This window comes from Chiloscyllium plagiosum, chromosome 40 (assembly GCF_004010195.1).
Source record: "Chiloscyllium plagiosum isolate BGI_BamShark_2017 chromosome 40, ASM401019v2, whole genome shotgun sequence".
Classification (NCBI taxonomy): Eukaryota; Metazoa; Chordata; class Chondrichthyes; order Orectolobiformes; family Hemiscylliidae; genus Chiloscyllium; species Chiloscyllium plagiosum.
Window position 1 is genome coordinate 20,285,722 of NC_057749.1, and position 18,289 is coordinate 20,304,010.

Below are 18,289 nucleotides of genomic sequence, written 5' to 3' on the forward strand. Positions count from 1 at the left end.
CACATCTTTGGACTGTGGGAGGAAACCGGAGCACCCGGAGGAAACCCACGCAGACACGGGGAGAACGTGCAAACTCCACACAGTCAGTTGCCTGAGGCGGGTATTGAACCCGGTCTCTGGCGCTGTGAGGTAGCAGTGCTAACCACTGTGCCACCGTGCCGCCCACACGGTGTTGTGTTCGATGTTTATTAGAACAAAGACCTAGAGGACTGGCTATAAAACAGTTTTGAGCACTGACTGTATTTTATGGTTGTGGGTGACATACCAGTGAGTAACGAATGACTGGTCATTCCAGTTTCACTTCAGGAAGATGTCCTCAGGAGGTTGCAGAAGGAACACTTGTGATCACCTCATTCAAGGTTTACACAAGACTTACATGAGATATTTCTAATGCACGGTATCCTGATGTAGTTGTTTCGGATGACGTGACAGAGTTTGCTAATAAGTGCTTCAACCGATTTGTCATCGGTTCCGAATTTGAATGTCACACGTTTACTGAGATCCCATGATCAAACTGGGAAGCTGACGAATGGGATCGGAAGAATTAAGTTGCTCTTGAAAAGTGCAGACCAATACTGCTAAATTACAGGTCCACTACACGTCAGTATGGCCGAGCACTATTGGAGCTGCTCGTGGGCAAGTGAAAACCCAACTAAAGGAGTTGACACCTACAGGTCTTTCAAGATGTATATAAGGAGCAGTCTTATTGTGCTATTTACAGTAAGTGCTACTGTGCAAGACTGATAGCACATTTAGTATGCTTATACAAAGCTGCAGACCAGCAGGGACAGATATCCTTCATATTTCTGAAGGAGTAGCACAAAGCATGTACAGGAACATTATCTCATAACAGCTCATTGTTCATCACTGCTCAACTGGGATGAACGCAATAGGAAACTTAATAATGCAAGGTTCTTGCAAATGTTAAACTATGAAGAACAGAATCAGTCAATTTTCTTCCACCCAACAATTTGCTAACCTTGCATGACCAAAGTGAGTGTGTGTGTGTGTGTTCATTCTGTCACAGATCTTTTTCCATTGTTCTTCCTGCTCCCTTCCCCCAGTTCAAAAATTCTTAAATCTCTAATTCCTCTTCAGTTCTGTTTCTCTGGACAGGTGTATCTGACCTGACTTTATCCCCCAGTGTTTTTTTTTTGTTCTTATTACAGCTGATTGTTATGGTGAACCGTCCTGAATGTATGAGGTATTCGACGAAAGCTGACATGTCAAACCATATTTAGCAGTGTAGTATACTACCACCAGGGCTGTGAGCACTTCAACAGTGCAGGAGAGGCTAATTTGAAAATCTACTTCACTTTAAATTAATCACTTCTTTAACTCCAAGGTTTCAGTTTTCATTTTGAGCGCACTGAGCAGTCTAATAGACGCTTAGTGTCGTCTGACCCCAGTCACCAGATATTGACAGATGTGGAATGCTCATAATTGCATCTGTCACTCTGGATGATTGCCAGTTGCTAAGGCTGAGTGTGGCTGTTGAGTTACTTAGCCATCAGCAGAGCTTATCCTGTTCATTTCCTCCCAGTAATCACTAATGTTTCATGGTGTTAATGTTTGAACAGGGTAAGCAAGGAGCCTTTAGCTGATCACCATGGCTTCCCCGATGAATGGGGACCAGGGATGAAGCAGATAGACCCAACCATGTCTAATGGGTCTAATCTTTGGAGAGTCAAGGCCTTTCTCCCTGCAGTACCCAACTTGCTTCCAGCCTTCCTGATGGTCATTATGGATCAAATATCTGTTTTCCTTTTAATAACAGCACCATGAAACACCTTAGGGAACTTTTAAATACATAAGTACCAGTTCTTTTTTTGTGGTGCCGACAAGTGTTAATTGAAATTAATGATCAATGCAAGAACAATGATATTAAATTTCACTTTCTGGAGCCAATAGCAGATTAGTTTTTCCACCCTTTTCCCCCTCCCCCCAATCAAATTGCAGTGCAAAATAAAAAGAATCGATTGACGCAGGTGGGAGATTCAAACTATGGAATGGTGACAGTGCAGCAGGAGGCTGTGTGCTAATTCTGGCTTTCTGTGAGGCGCTTCAACCAGAGCTTTGCCTTTCCCCTGTAACCTTATCTGATCCTTTTAGAAAGCTACCTTTGAATCTGTTTCCATCACACTATCAGACAGTTCTTTAAAGATTCTACTACAAAGAAAAGCTGCCCCTCTTGGCCTCAAGTTGAGATGATGGTAATGCATGAGAAACTCAGGTCTGGCTGGCAGCATCTGTGGAAAGCTAATGCTTTGACTGGGGTCTGACTTCATTTCTGAAGAGGAGACATACTGGCTTCAAAGCGGTATTTCTGTTTCTCTTGCTGCAGATGCTGCCTGACCTGCTGAGTTTCTCCAGCATTCTATGTTTATAGCAGATTCCCAGCATCTGCAACGTTCTGCTTCCTTCATCATAGTAGTGTCTTGCAGCCCGAAATGCTTCTCCTCAATTCCTCCTCCTCCCTCAGCCACTTAAAGGCCATAGCCCAACAGGAAATAAATCGTCTTGATCCATGAATGTGCATCATCATTCATGAGAGTAGCAGTGGAGCCGGTGAAGACAGAGGTCATGCAGTCAGCAAGTCCACGAGTTATTCTATTCAGCCTAGTTGCAGGCAGGAGTGGGAATACTACAATTACCCTCCATCCCTTCTGGATCAAGGAGAGAGGTGGGGAGAGAAATCAGCCAACTGACCATCGACTGTAAAACTTTTATCTGCAGGTATTTGGGAAAGGTAAGAGACTTCACTAGGCTGAACCTGAAAAATGAGCTTGTGAACTGGGTGCCTATTGTTTCTCTACCATATCTCTTCAAGAGTCAAAACTACTAAGAAACCCATAAAGAAACAATATTCCTTTGCCCAAAGTTATTCAAAACACAGAATTCCAATAATTATTGTTGTAGAGGTCCATTGAGTCAGTGCCAGTCCAGACCAAGTACCTAACTGTACTGAATGTGAGGAAACAAATAGCAGCATATTGAAAAAATTGTCCATGTTAGAGTAGGAGGTGCTGGATGGCTTAAACGCATAAAGGTGGATAAATCCCTAGGAGCTGCTCAGATGTACCCTAGAGATCTGTAGGAAGCTAGAGAAATGATTGTTGGCCCCCTTGCGGAGATATTTGAATGATCAATAGCCGCAGGTGAGGTGCCGGAAGACTGGAGGTTGGCTAAAGTGATGCCACTATTTAAGAAAGGTGGTAAAGACAAGCCAGGGAACTATAGACTAGTGAGCCTGACATTGGTGGTGGGCAGATTGCTGGACAGAATCCTGAGGGAAAGCATTTACATGTATTTGGAAAGACAAGGATTGGTTCGGGATAGCCAGCATGGCTTTGTGCGTAGGAAGTCATGTCCCATGAACTTGATTGAGTTTTTTGAAGAAGTCATGAAGATTGATGAGAGCAGTGTGATGGATGTGATCAACAGACTCCTCATGGTAGACTGGTTAACAAGGTTAGATCACATGGAATACAGGGAGAGCTAGCCATTTGGATATAGAACTGATTGAAAGGTAAAATACACAGAGTGGTGGTGGAGGGTTGCTTTTCAGACTGGAACTTGTGACCAGTGGTGTGCCACAAAGATTGGTGCTGTGTCCACTGCTTTTCGTAATTTATACGTAAATGATTTGGATATGAACACAGGAGGTGTAGTGGCCAGCGAAGAATATTACCTCGGAGTACAATGGGATCTTGATCAGATGGGCCGATGGACCAATGGGCAGAGGAGTGACGGATGGAATTTAACTTGGATAAATGTGAAGTGCTGCATTTTGGAAAGGCAACTTTTCACGCAGAGGGTGGTGTGTGTCTGGAATGAGCTGCCAGAGGAAGTGATGGAGGCTGGTACAATTAAAACGTTTAAAAGGCACTTGGATGGGTATATAAATAGGATGTGTTTGGAGGAATGTGGGCCAAAAGATGGTAAATGGCACTAGATTTTAATTTAGGATACCTGGTTGGCATGGATGAGTTGGACCAAAGAGTCTGTTTCCATGCTGTACATCTCTATGACTGTGTAATTCCATTTTCCAATACTTGACCCATAATCTTGGATGCCTTGACATCAGAAGTACACATTTAATTACACTTAGGAGGAGGGTTCCTGCTTCTGCGACTCTTACAGGTCGTGAGTGTATCAATGAGTCTCCAGTGATCAGCATACAATGAAGATGTGAAATGAAACTGTTCTTGGAATGCCAATTGGTTGAATGTTAAAATTCCTTGAGTGCATTGGCAGTTAAATTGGATTCACTGTCCAAATCCAATGCCCAGCGTTAATCATCAAATTCTGTGCTCTTTGTGATCGTAGTTTGCTACCCTTCATCTGTTTGTAATGTTCACCCTGGTCATCCACTCTATGCTACGCTATCTCGGACTTCCACTGTCTATCTTGCATAGTTGTTCTCCTCTTCTAAGTGTGACCATGTAAATCTGAACCTCTATAATACTATCCATCTCTAGGTTCCAATTTAAGACTTCTTTGAAGGCAAATGTGGATGATGTGCAGTTGAGCTGTCTCACATTTTTTTCTCTGAGGATCGTGAATCTTTGGATTCCTTTCCTCAAAAGGCAGTGGATGCAGAATCTTCAATTCTTTTCTTTATTCATTTCTGGGATGTGGGTGTCGCTGGCTAGCCAGCATTCATTGCATGTCCCTAGTTGCCCTTGAGGTGGTGATGAGCTAGCTTGAACTACTGCAGTTCCTGTGCTGTAGGTTGACCCACAATGCCATTAGGGAGAGAACTACAGGATTTTAAACCAGCAACAGTGAAGGAATGGTGATTTATTTCCAAGTCAGGATGGTGAGTGGCTTGGAGGGGAACTTGAAGGTGATTGTGTTCCCATGTCTCTGCTGCCCTGAGCCTTCTAGATGGAAGTGATCTTGGGTTTAGAAGGTGCTGTCTGAGGATCTTTGGTGAATTTCTGCGGTACATCTTGTAGATAGTATACACTGTTCTACTGAGCTTTAAGTATTTTTAAGGCAGTGGTAAATAGCAAGGGGATGAAAGATTATCTGGAATATGCAGGAATGTAGAGCTGATGTTAAAATCACATCAGCCATGATCCTATTGAATAGTGGACCAGGCTTGATGTCCGTATGTTCACATATTGCATTAAGTCACTCAGTTCTTACTGTATTTCACGCAGCATCATCTAGCCACTACTCAAGGTGTCAACTTGAAGTTTGGGGTTGCATAGTGACTCAGTGGTTCGCAGTGCTGCCTTACAGCACCAGGGATTCCACCCTTGGCCGACTGTCTGTGTGGAATTTGCCATGCCAAATTGCCCATAGTGTCCAGGAATGCATAGGTTAGATGGGTTAGCTGGGAAATGCAGGATTACAGGAATAGGGTAGGGAGGTCGGTCTAAGTGGGATGCTATTGGTGAGGACTCGATGGGTTGAATGTCCTGCTTCCATACTGTAGGGATTCTGTGATCCTGTGAACCGGAATTTTGCTTTTTCAACCCTATTTGAAAGTATTAAAATTTGTGCTGTCCAGGTTTGCTTTTAAAGGTGAGAGTTAAGACGGTTACTTTTGTCATTGAATTGATTTTCTTATAATCAATGCTACAAGCATTGAAATATCCATTGGGCATCATTCAGTTTTGAATAGTCTCCATTACAAACCAAAAAATTAAGAAATCCGGCAAATTTTAGGGGGAAGCGAGATGTTGGATAAAACTGGAATCATTTTAAAAATTACATTAAAACAGTGGTGTCTGCAATGTGGTATGGAAGCAAAATTTTCAAAGCTAGTGGTATGATGAGATAAGTCTCTGTGATGTCTCCTTAATGGTACTTCATTTTGATGATTTTGTAAAGTGTTTTTTGGCTTTAAGTAAACACTTCTTTTTTTCCCTTTTCAGCTGAAGGAGTTCCTCAAGTTTATTACTTTGGACCATGTAGTAAATATAATGCCATGGTGCTGGAGCTGCTGGGACCAAGTCTGGAGGATCTGTTTGATCTGTGTGACCGGACGTTCACACTAAAGACCGTGCTAATGATTGCCATTCAGTTGGTGAGTGCTGTGACTGAAGTATTATGTGTGAAAATCTCTGATGTCAGGCTGCCTATGAATTTAACACTTTGCCAGCAATAATACACAATGAACAGCTTTATTTTTTTTTAGATTACTTACAGTGTGGAAACAGGCCCTTTGCCCCAACAGGTCCACACCGACCCGCCGAAGCGCAACCCACCCAGACCCGTTCCCCTACATTTAGCCCTGCCCCTAACACTACGGGCAATTTAGCATGGCCAGTTCACCTAACCTGCACATTTTTGGAGCATGGGAGGAAACCGGAGCACCCGGAGGAAACCCACGCAGACACTGGGAGAATGTGCAAACTCCACACAGTCAGTCGCCTGAGGCGGGAAATGAACCTGGGTCTCTGGCGCTGTGAGGCAGCAGTGCTAACCACTGTGCCACCATGCTGCCCACCTTTTGGAATTGATGCAATAAGTGAGCGTTCCTGCCAAAATGGACTTGTAATGTCAAGCCACTTTTGAGACTTTTGTGTTTGTGTGTATGTTCCTTGCCTTTCAAACCTGAGTATTGCTGAGAAAAAGCTTGTCAAAGCTTTTCATCTTTCAGCCATCAGGGCATTTGCAAGAATGCCTCTGTAAAAGGTCTGAGACATAATGGGACAATGAAACATATAATGAACGTATTATTAAGGTTGATCTCAGTGTAAATTAGTTATATCAATATGGGGAGTTCTAATAATAGAATTTGGAGTATGGTTAACTAAAGCTTTCACTAAAAGTGTTGATTTGGACTTTGTTATACACTAGAAGATAACTGTATTTAAACAAAGGGTTATGTATAATGGTGTAAATATGAACAGAATGCATTGGTACTCCAGCAGATGTGCTGATGAGTGTAGGATGAAAAGCTTTGACAAATTATCTTTGTTTTCCAGTAATACTTGCAGTTGATATTACCAAATGACTAATTGGTAAACTTTCAACCTCTTAACAATGTTTAAAAAAAAATGAATGGTTCTCTTCCTTTGTAAAATCCATACAGTCTGTTTTTACCAGAGTTCTGGGGAGCCCCTTCATTCCTCCATTCACTCGCTCTGTCATGCATAATGTGAAGTGCGTGGGCAAGAGTGGGCAAGGCTATCAACAAGCACTTACAAAAACATGGTCAGTAAGGAGGGCAAGTAAGGAGTTGAGTTACAAGTGATAGAAAGGCTGGTTAAGGAAATTCCCAACAATTGTGGCAGCACAGGGGGCATTATAGACTATTGATATTACTTGGCAATCACCAAAGCACTTTGGGTGAGCCATGTTCTGACAGATTGTTTCTGAATAACAAAGTAGACCTTTGAAAATGAAAATCATTCAGAAGTGCAGAATCCATTTGCACTGCTGCATTAATACAGTTCAGAACCAGAAAGTAAGTCTTGGTGACTTGTCTGACTGTCATACCAGAGCAATTATGCTGAGGAATTGGTTACAACTGACATGTTTGTCAATTATCTTAAATCAAAGAGAAGTGTTATTTGCTATACAAACAAAGATATTATTACAGTTGAAGGAAAAGATGCAAACTTCTTCAAGCCTCCTGAGCAGGATGCACACAAAGCTTAAGTTACAAAGTAATTTATAAGTGTTCTGTTTTGTTTGTTTATAGGATGTGGGCATTGTGTCTGGGCCAGTATTTATTCCCCATTGCCCTGGGGAGGGTGGTGAGGCGTTGCCTTTGTGAACCGCTGCAAGCCATGTGGTGTAGGAATACCTATGGTGATGTTAGGGAGGGAGTTTCAGGATTTTGACCCAGGGACAATGAAGCAACAGTAATATTGCACAGGTCAGGATGGTAAACCTGCTTTTGGTGGTATTTCCTTGATTTACTGCTATTGTCCTTCAAAGTGGGGGAATGTGTGTGTTTGGAAGGTGCTGTCAACCGAGGCTTGGTGAGTTACTAAATGCTGCCACTGTATTTCAGTAGTGAAAAATGTTGAAAGTGACGGATGCAGTGTAAGTTAAGAGGGTTTGTATGTCCCGACTGGTGTTGAGCTTCTTGAATGTTGTTGGCACTGCACCCATCCAGGCAAGCATGTTCCTGTCTTCTGCCTTGAGATTGATGGCCAAGCTTTGGGGGCGTAGGAGATGAGGTTTCTCCAAACGAGTCCCAACCTCTGACCTGCTCTTGTAGCCATGGTATATATATGGCTGGTCCAGTTCAGTTTATATTCATTGTTCACGCCAGCGTGTTGAAAATTGAGAATTCAATTATGGAGTGCCATGGAATCTCAATGGATGATGGTTAGATGCTCGTTTATTCGATAAAGCCATTGCCTGGCACGAGTACCATGAATGTTGGGCATGTGTCAACCCAAGCTGGATGCTGTTTAGGTCTTGCTGCGTTTTCTGATGAGTTGTGAATGGCGCTAAACATTGCACAATTATCAGCAAACGTCTTCATTTTTGATTTTATGATGCAGGGAAGGTCATTGCTGCAGCACCTGAAGATAGCTATGTCTAGGACACTACCCTGGAGTTACGATGATTGACCTCCAGCAATCTCAGCCGTCTTCATTTATGCTCTGTATGACTGCAAATGACATGGAGCTTTCCCACTATTCCCACTGCCTCAAGTTTTGCTGGGACTCCTTGATACCATGCTCAGTCCAAAGCAACCTTGATGTTAAGGACAGTCGCTTCCACCTCACCTTTAGAATTCATCTCTTTTGTCCCTGTTTGAACCAAGGCTGTATTGGAATCTGAGAAATTGGAAATAGTTTATAGCTTATACAAGTAATATGTCAGGATGTTGTGCAGGTGCCAAAGAAGGAACAGATTTACCTCATGATACATGGAAAACTATAACAATTGCACAGTGAGTTAACTTTTTTTGCTGGAATGCAGATGGTTCTTGCTGAATTAGAAGTTTCCTTTGTTCTTTGCGATATAGGCAGCCGTGTCAAGGATCAGCACTCAACGCCCATACCTAATTCTCCCCGTGTCTGCGTGGGTTTCCTCCGGGTGCTCCGGTTTCCTCCCACAGTCCAAAAATGTGCAGGTTAGGCGAATTGGCCATGCTAAATTGCCCGTAGTGTTAGATGAAGGGGTAAATATAGGGGAATAGGTCTGGGTGGGTTACGCTTCGGCGGGTCGGTGTGGACTTGTTGGGCCGAAGGGCCTGTTTCCACACTGTAAGTAATCTAATCTAATCTAATTCAGTTTTTCTTTAAAATCAATCCAGTCATATGTTACAACATTCCTCTGGAGTTGAACCTCAATCCTTCTAGCATACTGCACCACCAGAGACTCCTATCCAATTTATCTTGAGAAATTTCAATCACATTTCAGCAAGGTGTTTATTTGACCATTATCATTTGAGATGTAGCCAGTTCTGCTATTATGTGTCTTGCGTTACTGTGAATTGACTCTCAAACGGATGGATACGGAACACTGTTTCCACAATATGAACTTGTAAAAGGTGTATTGGCTATAATGCCATTACGTCTCCATCACTTTGTGTTATTTTTATTGCACGATTTTCATATTCCACGGGGCTGCATAGGAACGCAGTTGTCGCATTATAGAAGAAATGGCTGTATGTCGACAAAATTCCAAATGGAAAACATCTCACAAAATCAGGTGGAGTAAGGTGTTCCAAGGAATACTTGTTCCATTATTATACTGCCAGGTATAAACTTCAGAGCTGTTACACAAACCAATCTTAATAAAGTAACCACAATTACAATTAAACCATCACTTTCCCAACTCCTGCCATTGCTGATGGCACCAATGATTTTGCCAATGCCCATTACAACCTGACAAGTCTGCCTTCTTCATTAATGTCCCAGTTGAGCTGAAGGTAGCTGTTTTATTCAGAACATCTCGTATGCTTCTTTCAGTACTGTTGGTAATGTTAAAATTTAAAATTTAGATGTACTACATTTCTTTTAACTAGACTAAGAGTAAAGTGTACAAGAATGTTAGCAGGGTTGTTCAGACTTGCTCCATATAATTGCTAGTCCCTAATAGCTAAGAACCAAAATTACGTGCCACCACAGGTTATCCAGCTTGGTCTGATGTTTGCATTATTGTCACATAGCTTCAACAGATCGAGTCCCACTTGAGGACAGTATGTTACTCGAAGAGTGCTGTTTATCTGGAGTTGTTTCTAGTCAAGCATGTGAATAGGATGAGCAAAGGTCAGAAATGTCCATTATGCCTGTGTGACCCACAAGTTGCAGACAATCAAGTCTTGACCTGGCCCCTCAACACCATTTTCCTGTGAGACAAAGGAAAAAGTAAATTTAGGTAAACCTGCAAAATATTCCTCTGAAGACAGTGATGATGACAACATCCAGGAGACCACGTTGATCAGTAAATCTTTTGTATCCCTGCAATCTTGGAAAACGTGCTGTTATTACCTGAAAATTCTTTAAGGCGAACTGACCTCTGAGTTATCAATGTATCAGATAATTGTGAAAAGATTCCTGATACTATTTGCAGAATAGCAGGATGCTTCTGTTTAACATTCTGACCAAAAAAGCTCAGTTTTTGCTGCTTTTGTATTCTGTAAATTGGCTCCATTCTGCTTCCAGCAAATCATCGTGGCTGTCTGAGAGACATTAGTAAAATGCTACAAATGTGTACGGCTTTCTCTTTCTATTAGTATTATTTTAGTGTTTAACTTGGGTTTCCCTGGTCTGAAGGTGTAAGAGCCTATTTGTGTTACAGTCGAGCAGTATTATTTGCTGAGTCATAGTCCTACCTAAGTGACACTAAAACAGCTTTTGGAGTCAGTCGAAGTTTTTAGAATTAGTCTCCAAGGGGGGTGTCCTTGTAATTTCATCCATTGAATACAACTGTCTGTCATGTTCACATAAGAAAAGTCTCACTGAGCGAGCTAACCTGGCCCATAGAATAGTATTGCTAATACATTTCTCTGATGGGCTATGATGGTTTGAAATTACCTGGGAAGGGGTGAGCATCTAGATTAATGACCTCTGCCAGTGGGTGAAAAAGTTTGAGCTATTTCTGTCCCATCTCCTTCATTAAAAACTTCTGGAAACCAGCCTGGCTATGATTTCATTCCCTTCACCACACAAGCCAGCAACCTGCTCCACTATTCTCCAGAAGAGTAACCTCTAGCCAGCTAATCTATACCTGCTCCTGTAGGCCTACTTTTAAAGTTTGAGGAAGGAAACAAATGGAAGATTGAAAAGAACCTTAAACCAAATGAGGCAATTGGCAGAATGCGCAACCTGTCAGTTCTGAGACTCCCAGATCAAATTAGCTGTAAACATTACTATGACAAGCACTTCCCTAAAATATTCAGAATTACCTTGGCTTCAGTATGTCTTGACAGTTTGACATAAGTGTCAACCATGGCTCAACCGTTAATGTTGTCACCTCAGTCACAGCTTTTGTATTCAATTCTCAGTGTATGGTTTTGATTACAAAAATCAAGGTTGACACTTCTGTGCAGTACAGAGGGAGTGCTGGACTGTTCGGTTTTGCTGTCTTTTGAACTGCGGCCCCATCTGCATGGTTGTGTGGTGGTGAAATTTCCCATGACACTATTTCAAAAAAGAGCAAGGATTTCTCCTGGACTGGGCAACATTTATCCCTTAGTCAGAATCAGAAAAACAGGTTCTGTCTTTCGAATCATAGCATCATAGAGATGTACACCATTGAAACAGACCCTTCGGTCCTACTTGTTCATGCTGACCCGATCACTTAGATTAATCTTGTCCTATTTGCCAGCATTTGACCCTTATCCCTCTAAACCCCTCCTATTCATATTCCATCTAGATACCTTCTATGTGTTGTAATTGTACCAGCCTCCACCACTTCCTCTGGCAGCTCATTCCAAACATGCACCACCCCTCTGCATGAAAAAGTTGCCCCTTAGATCTCTTTTCAATCTATACCCTCTCACCTTAAATCTATGCCCTCTAGCTTTGGACTCCCCCATCCTAGGGGAAACACTTTGTCTTTTTACTCTGTCCATGTCCCTCATAATTTTATGAACCCCTATAAGGTCACCTCTCAGCCTCTGAGGTTCCAGGGAAAATAGCCACATCTTATTCAGCCTCTCCTTAAAACTCAAACCCTTCAACCCTGTCAACATCCTTGTAAATCTTTTCTGAACCCTTTTGAAGTTTCACAACATCCTTCCCATGGGAGGGAGACCAGAATTGCAGACAATATTCCACAAGTGGCCTAACCAATGTGTCCTGTGCAGCCGCGACATGGCCTCCCAACTCTTATTATCAATTCATTGGCCAATAAAGGCAAGCATACCAAATGCCGCCTTCACTATCCTGTTTATCTGGGACTGCACTTTCAAGGAACTATGAACTTGCACTCCAAAGTCTCTTTGTTCAACCACACTCCCAAGGACCTTACCATTAAGTGTATAAGTCTGTTACTTCTGGGAGTTTTCAGTGCACAAATTTGCTGCCATATTTCTTAGTTGTAAAATGCTTTGAGGTGTCCAGTCAGTGTGAAAAGTGCTGTAATAATGTGAGCCCTTTCTTGGCTTTTAAGAGTTGATGAAATGGAGACCAACTTTGATCTCAACAAATGATAGAACAGGCCCAAAAGCATAAGTGGACTCCTCCTGGTCCTGAACGATGGAGAAAGCTACAACTGCTTATATTGAATACTTCAGCATTTCTAGTATTCAACGAATGATGTTTCCTCTTGTATTTTGTGTTATATGGAGTCCTTTTGTATAAAATTCCACATCAGAATACACAATGATAATTCACAGATGTGTGATTCAGTTATACGCCTTATTAACTTGCCCCATGCAGTCTTTGAATATTGATCTGTTTGCTCTGATGTTTCCTTTATAATTTGTGTTTGAACTCAGTGTCTGAATTTATTTGAAGCAAAATCTTCTGCAGCAAGCAGATAAATTTCTTCTTCACATTGAGATGGTAATGAAAATCTCACAAATTGAAATATAGTGAGATAGTCTGAGTTGATGTTCCTGACAGCACAATGATTAGCTTATCCCAGTTTGAACCATTTAATTAAGCTTTTGTGCAAATCCTTCCTTAGCATTCATTTCAAGTACAGCAGAATGGATGGATGTATTTTCAAATTTTTAATGCTATGAGCAAAAGTGAGATTTGTTTTGTTAAGGCTCTGCCTGGAAGCTAATTATGCCTATCAATAATACAAAAGCAAAATATTGCCATTGCTATAAATCTGAATTTAAAACACTCAGCAAGTCAAGTAGCATCTGTGGAGAGAGGAAAAGAGAGGATGTTTCACGAGAGTCATTTAGTGCTGTGCCGTCCTCTTTCAGGCTCTTAGTATAACCTTCAGCATCAACATCCTTGGAGTCACCCACATTCCAGAAACTTAACTGATCAGCTACAAATTTTGAGAATTTTCACAGCTTCTGGGACAAAGCCTGTTAACTTTCGCTTATCTCACCACTATTCAAAGAAGTGCAGGTTAGGTGAATTGGCCCTGCTAAACTGCCCATGGTTTTCATGGATGAGTAGGTTAGGTGCATTAGTTAGGGGTAAAATATAGAGTAATAGAGTAGGGGAATGGTTCTGGGTGGGTTACTCTTTGGAAGGTCGGTGTAGATTTGTTGAGCTAAATAGCCTGTTTCCACACTGCAGGGATTCTTTGATTCACTGTCACACAGTGGAGCAGTGTGTACAGCCTCCAGGGTTTACTGCAGCACCTTGGTGAGGCCCCTTTGTCAATACCTTCCAAGCACACTCCTGTACCACTATGATGGAGAAATGCAGCAGATGCATGGAGCACCATCTTTTCCAAGTCACAGAGTATCCTGATTTTAGATTGAATCACTTTTCACTGAATCAAGATCCTAGAACTCCCTCCCTAGCAACAGATGAAGTGGTCTAAGGATATGACGCACCACCACTTCCTCGAGGAGAATTAGGATTGGGCAATTTGTATTGACTTTGCAATCAATGCTTACAATTTAGGAACAAATTTTAAGAAAAACTCTGAATAACCAAATGGATACTGGACGTCTCAGCATGGATGTTTTCAACAGTTTGTACTTTTCCCTTGGTGTCCCATCTAAGTTGTGGTGCAATATCAGAACAGTCCGGTCTTTTGAGAGTTAAAAGTATTGCACAGTCCTGTTGGATGTCATAGGCTCCAGCGTGAAGCTCTCTGTTCCTCCTCCTAATTATTGATATGTGATGTAAAGCTGAGACCTGTGAATAATGCTAGGGAGCACCACTTGGCACATATTGCCAATTAGGAAACTTTATCTTTATCCCTCCTCCGCATTCTATCTCCAGCCAATTAGTGACTCATGTCAGAAGATTACTTTTGATTCACTCTCATTTTGCTCCTGATTTCATGTTTGTAATATCATCATATGCTGTTTGGAGGGTGATTGCGAGAGCATCTGCAGCTCCTCTACTATAGAAACATAGAATGTAGGAGCAGGAATAGGCCATTTGGCCCTTTGAGTTTGCTCCATAATTCACTCTGATCATGCCTGTTCTGGCTTTCTCCAGATATTTTTTGATCCCTTTAGCCTGAAGAAATTTTTGAAAACATTGAATGTTTTGACCTCAACTCCATTCAGTGGCGGAGAATTCCACAGGCGCCTCACTTTCTGGGGTGAAGAGATTTCTTCTTTTCGCGATTCTCAAAGGTCTGTCCCTTAATCTCAGAGTGTGAGCCCTGGTTCTGAACTCCCTGGTAATCAAGAACATCCTTCCTGCAACTTCCCATCTAACCCTGTTAGAATTTTATCGTTTTCCAAGTGATCCACCCACGCGCACGCACGCCCACCCACACACCCGTGTGCGCGTGCCCACACACGCACCCCGAACAAAAGGGCCCCCCACACGCGTGCCTCCCCCACACGCGCGCCTACCCCCCCACGCGCACCCCCCCACACGCACGCACCCCCCCACACACACACATGCGCGCGCCCTCCCCACACACACGCACGCTTCCCCTCACACACACTATTTTTCTAAACTCTTGTGAGTATAGTCCCACCATCCCAGGATTCAGTCTGGTAAACCTTCTTTGCACTTCCTCAACAGCCAAATCACTTTCTGAGATAAGGATACCAAAACTTTATTCAATACTCCAGCTGTGGTCTCATCAAGTCCCAATACAATTGCAGCAAGACGTCCCTGCGCCTGTACTTGAATCCTCTCACTATGCAGGTCAGCATACCATTTTCCGTCTTCACTGCCTGTTGTGCCTATCTGCTTACTTTCAGCAACTGGTGTAGAAAAGCACCCAAATCTCACTGCACCTCCCCTTTCCCATTCACATGAACTGTCTGTTTTTTACTATCAAAATGGATAACCTCACATTTATCTACATTATACTTAATCTGCCATATATTTGCCCACTTAACTTGTCCAAGTCACACTGAAGCTCAGCTCATCCTCTCACTCAGCTTTGTGCCATCTGCAAACTTGGAGATATGAAATGTTGTTTTCTCATATAAATCATAAATATACATTTTGAATTGCTTGGGTTCTAGCACTCATCCCTGCGGTACCCCACTAGTTACTGCCTGCTAATTGGGAAAAAGACCTCTTTATTCCTGCTCTTTGTTTCCTTTCTGTCCTACGCCATGTTCGTCACTCAGGGCAGCAGGTGCCTGTCCTGAGTAGTTGGCATCACTTGCACTATCTCAGCTGCAACTCAGTTATACTTCCTCCATTCATTACATTCCACAAGTATGTTTGTTAGATCATCCAGTACATGTCACTGCGCTGCTGTTCAGAAGAGATGGTGATAGCAATTCAGAGTCCTGTGAAATGTAGGTTTGCTACCAGACTTGCTTAGCAGATTCCATTTGGCCCATCATTTTCTGAGGAGAGTGAGGAACAGATTGTATTAGTTCAGTGAACCACATTGCCACATTAATATCATTACTTGGGTGTGATACTCAAACTGGATGGCATACTCAGTAGAGATAAATGATGCTATAAGTTAAGGTTTGGCTATGCTGCCTCACACTTGCTTTAGTGCTCTTCCTCCTTGACTGACCTCTGTATGAGTTCAGGAGTTTTATTGATTTGTTTTGCTACCTTTATTCCCAATGTTTAAAAGGCTGTTCCATGCATCGAAGAGTGCTATTGATGAATAGAAATTGCATAGAGCACCAACAGTTTCATCTAACTGCAGAATTTCTGATGTACTGTTTTGTTATGGGGCAACTGATTTGAAACGTTGCTTATTAAAACTTTCCTGGTGATGTGAGCATCGAAGGCAGCACCATATGTTTCCCATTCCTAATTGCACTTGCAGGTGATGAACCACCATCATGAACTGCTGCAGTTCACATGGTGCAGCTATACCCCCAGTGCTGATTGGAAGGGAGTTCCAGGATTTTGACCCAGTGAGTATCTTGGAGGGGACCGTGTAGGTGGTCATGTTCCAATGTGTCTACTATCCTTGTCCTTCTAGGTGACAGAGGTTGTAGGTTTTGAAAGTGCTGTCAGGGGAACCTTGGTGAGGTGCTGCAGTACATCTTGTAGATGGTACATGCTGAAACTGCTATGCTTCAGTGGATGGAAAGAGTGAATTTTTTTTAAAATTGGCATAAGAGCTTCAACATTGTGACTTTACTATATCAAAGTGCATTGACCCTGTTCTGTCATTGATAGTAGACGTAAGAGAGATTTGCATTTATATAGAACCACTTGCAGCCTCAGAACATTTCTCAAGCATTTTATAATTAATGAAGCACTATTATAGCCTAGCCACTGCTTCCCCCTATCTATCCTGCTTGTCATCTTCTCAAAGAATTCTAGTAAACTTGTTAAACATAATTTCCCTTTTGTGATGCCATGCTGATTCTGCTTGGTTGTGTATTTTGAAATCCTCTGATATGACATCCTTTATTATAGTCTCTAACATTTTCCCAATAACTGATGTTAAGCTAACTGACCTCTAGTTACCCGTTTTTTGTCTCCTTCCATTTTTAAATAAAATGCAATCTGTCGTGGTTATCTTTTTGCCATCATATGGTGGTGGGTGCCTTATTGTTGTACCTTGATGAGGCCCACAGCCGGAGTATTGTGTGCAGTTTTGGTCTCCTTACTTGACTGATTCCTGAGATGGCAAGACCGACCTGAGAGAGACTAGATCAGTTGGGACTCTCGACACTAGAGTGCAGAAGAATGAACAAGAGACTTGTAGAAATAAAATTCTAACCGTATTAGACAAGTAAATGCAGGGCTGTCCAGAATCAGGTGCCATGGTTTAAGGTTATGGGATAGGCCTTTTAGGAATGAGATGAGAGATTTCTTCACCCAGCGAGTGGTGAGCTGTGGAATTCCCTGACAGAAAGTGATTAAGGCCAAAACATTGAATGTTTTCAAGGAGGAGTTAGATATAGTTCTTGGGCTAAAATATCAAAAGACATGGGGGGAAAGGGGGAGCAGGGTCATCGATTGGCTGAGCAGCCATGATCATATTGAACAGTGGTGCAGGCTTGAAAGCATTGAATGGCCTACATTTTCTCCTATTTTTTTTATGTGCCATTCTGTTCTGGTACAGCAGCTGGAGCAAACACAGTGCCCAGGAACCAACATGCATGTATGCCTTGCATTGAACCTGTTCTGGATATTTGCTGACTCCTCTCCATTCTTGATGGGAAGAGTTTTTGTGTTTCCATAGTAACTTTCAAAATGTCTGGAATCCCAAGACACTTTATAGCTATTCATGTTTTTTTTATGTAAGCTATTGCTAGTAACAAACTGCAATGTGATAATCACCAGGTAACCTGTTTTAATATGTTTTCATGGGCTGTTTTTACACCCACCCAAAGAAACAAATATGGGCATAGGTTTAAACTCGCATCCAAAAGACAGCACATCCCATTGGTTTCATGCTCCCTTTGTGCTGTACTGTAATGTCAGCCTTAATTTTCATCCCCAAGCCCTGGAGTGGGAATTCAACTCAACAGAATGATTTGGAGATGAGTGTATTAGCAACAAGTCATGGCTGACACTAAAGTCCAAGTACTATGACATGCCAAAGCCACCTTATTCTGAATATTATTTCAGAGGAGCGCATATCATGGCAATGTTTACAATAAATATAGTTTGGGAATTTTGTTGCAAGCATACAGCCATGTGCTCTTTTGCATTCACCCATAGGACAGAAAATGCCTTGACCGAAAGGCAGCATCTCTGACAGTGCAGCACTCCCACAGTCCTGGACTGCTGTATCAACCTAGATTTTGTGCTCAAGTCACTAGAATTAGAACCCATTGCTTCAGACTTAAGGATATCTGAGTTGGGACCAAAGG

The 18,289-nt window shown here is 42.2% G+C and overlaps 1 protein-coding gene across 8 annotated transcripts in view; it reads left to right on the forward strand.

The window, feature by feature from the left end:
* LOC122542603 (casein kinase I-like) overlaps positions 1–18,289 on the forward strand; it is a 222,480-nt gene that overhangs the window by 139,020 nt on the left and 65,171 nt on the right. For all 8 annotated transcript variants that reach the window (XM_043680562.1, XM_043680555.1, XM_043680554.1 and 5 more), the window contains one exon: positions 5,889–6,040. In XM_043680562.1, the coding sequence (XP_043536497.1) occupies positions 5,889–6,040 (152 nt within the window). The remainder of the gene's footprint in view (positions 1–5,888; positions 6,041–18,289) is intronic.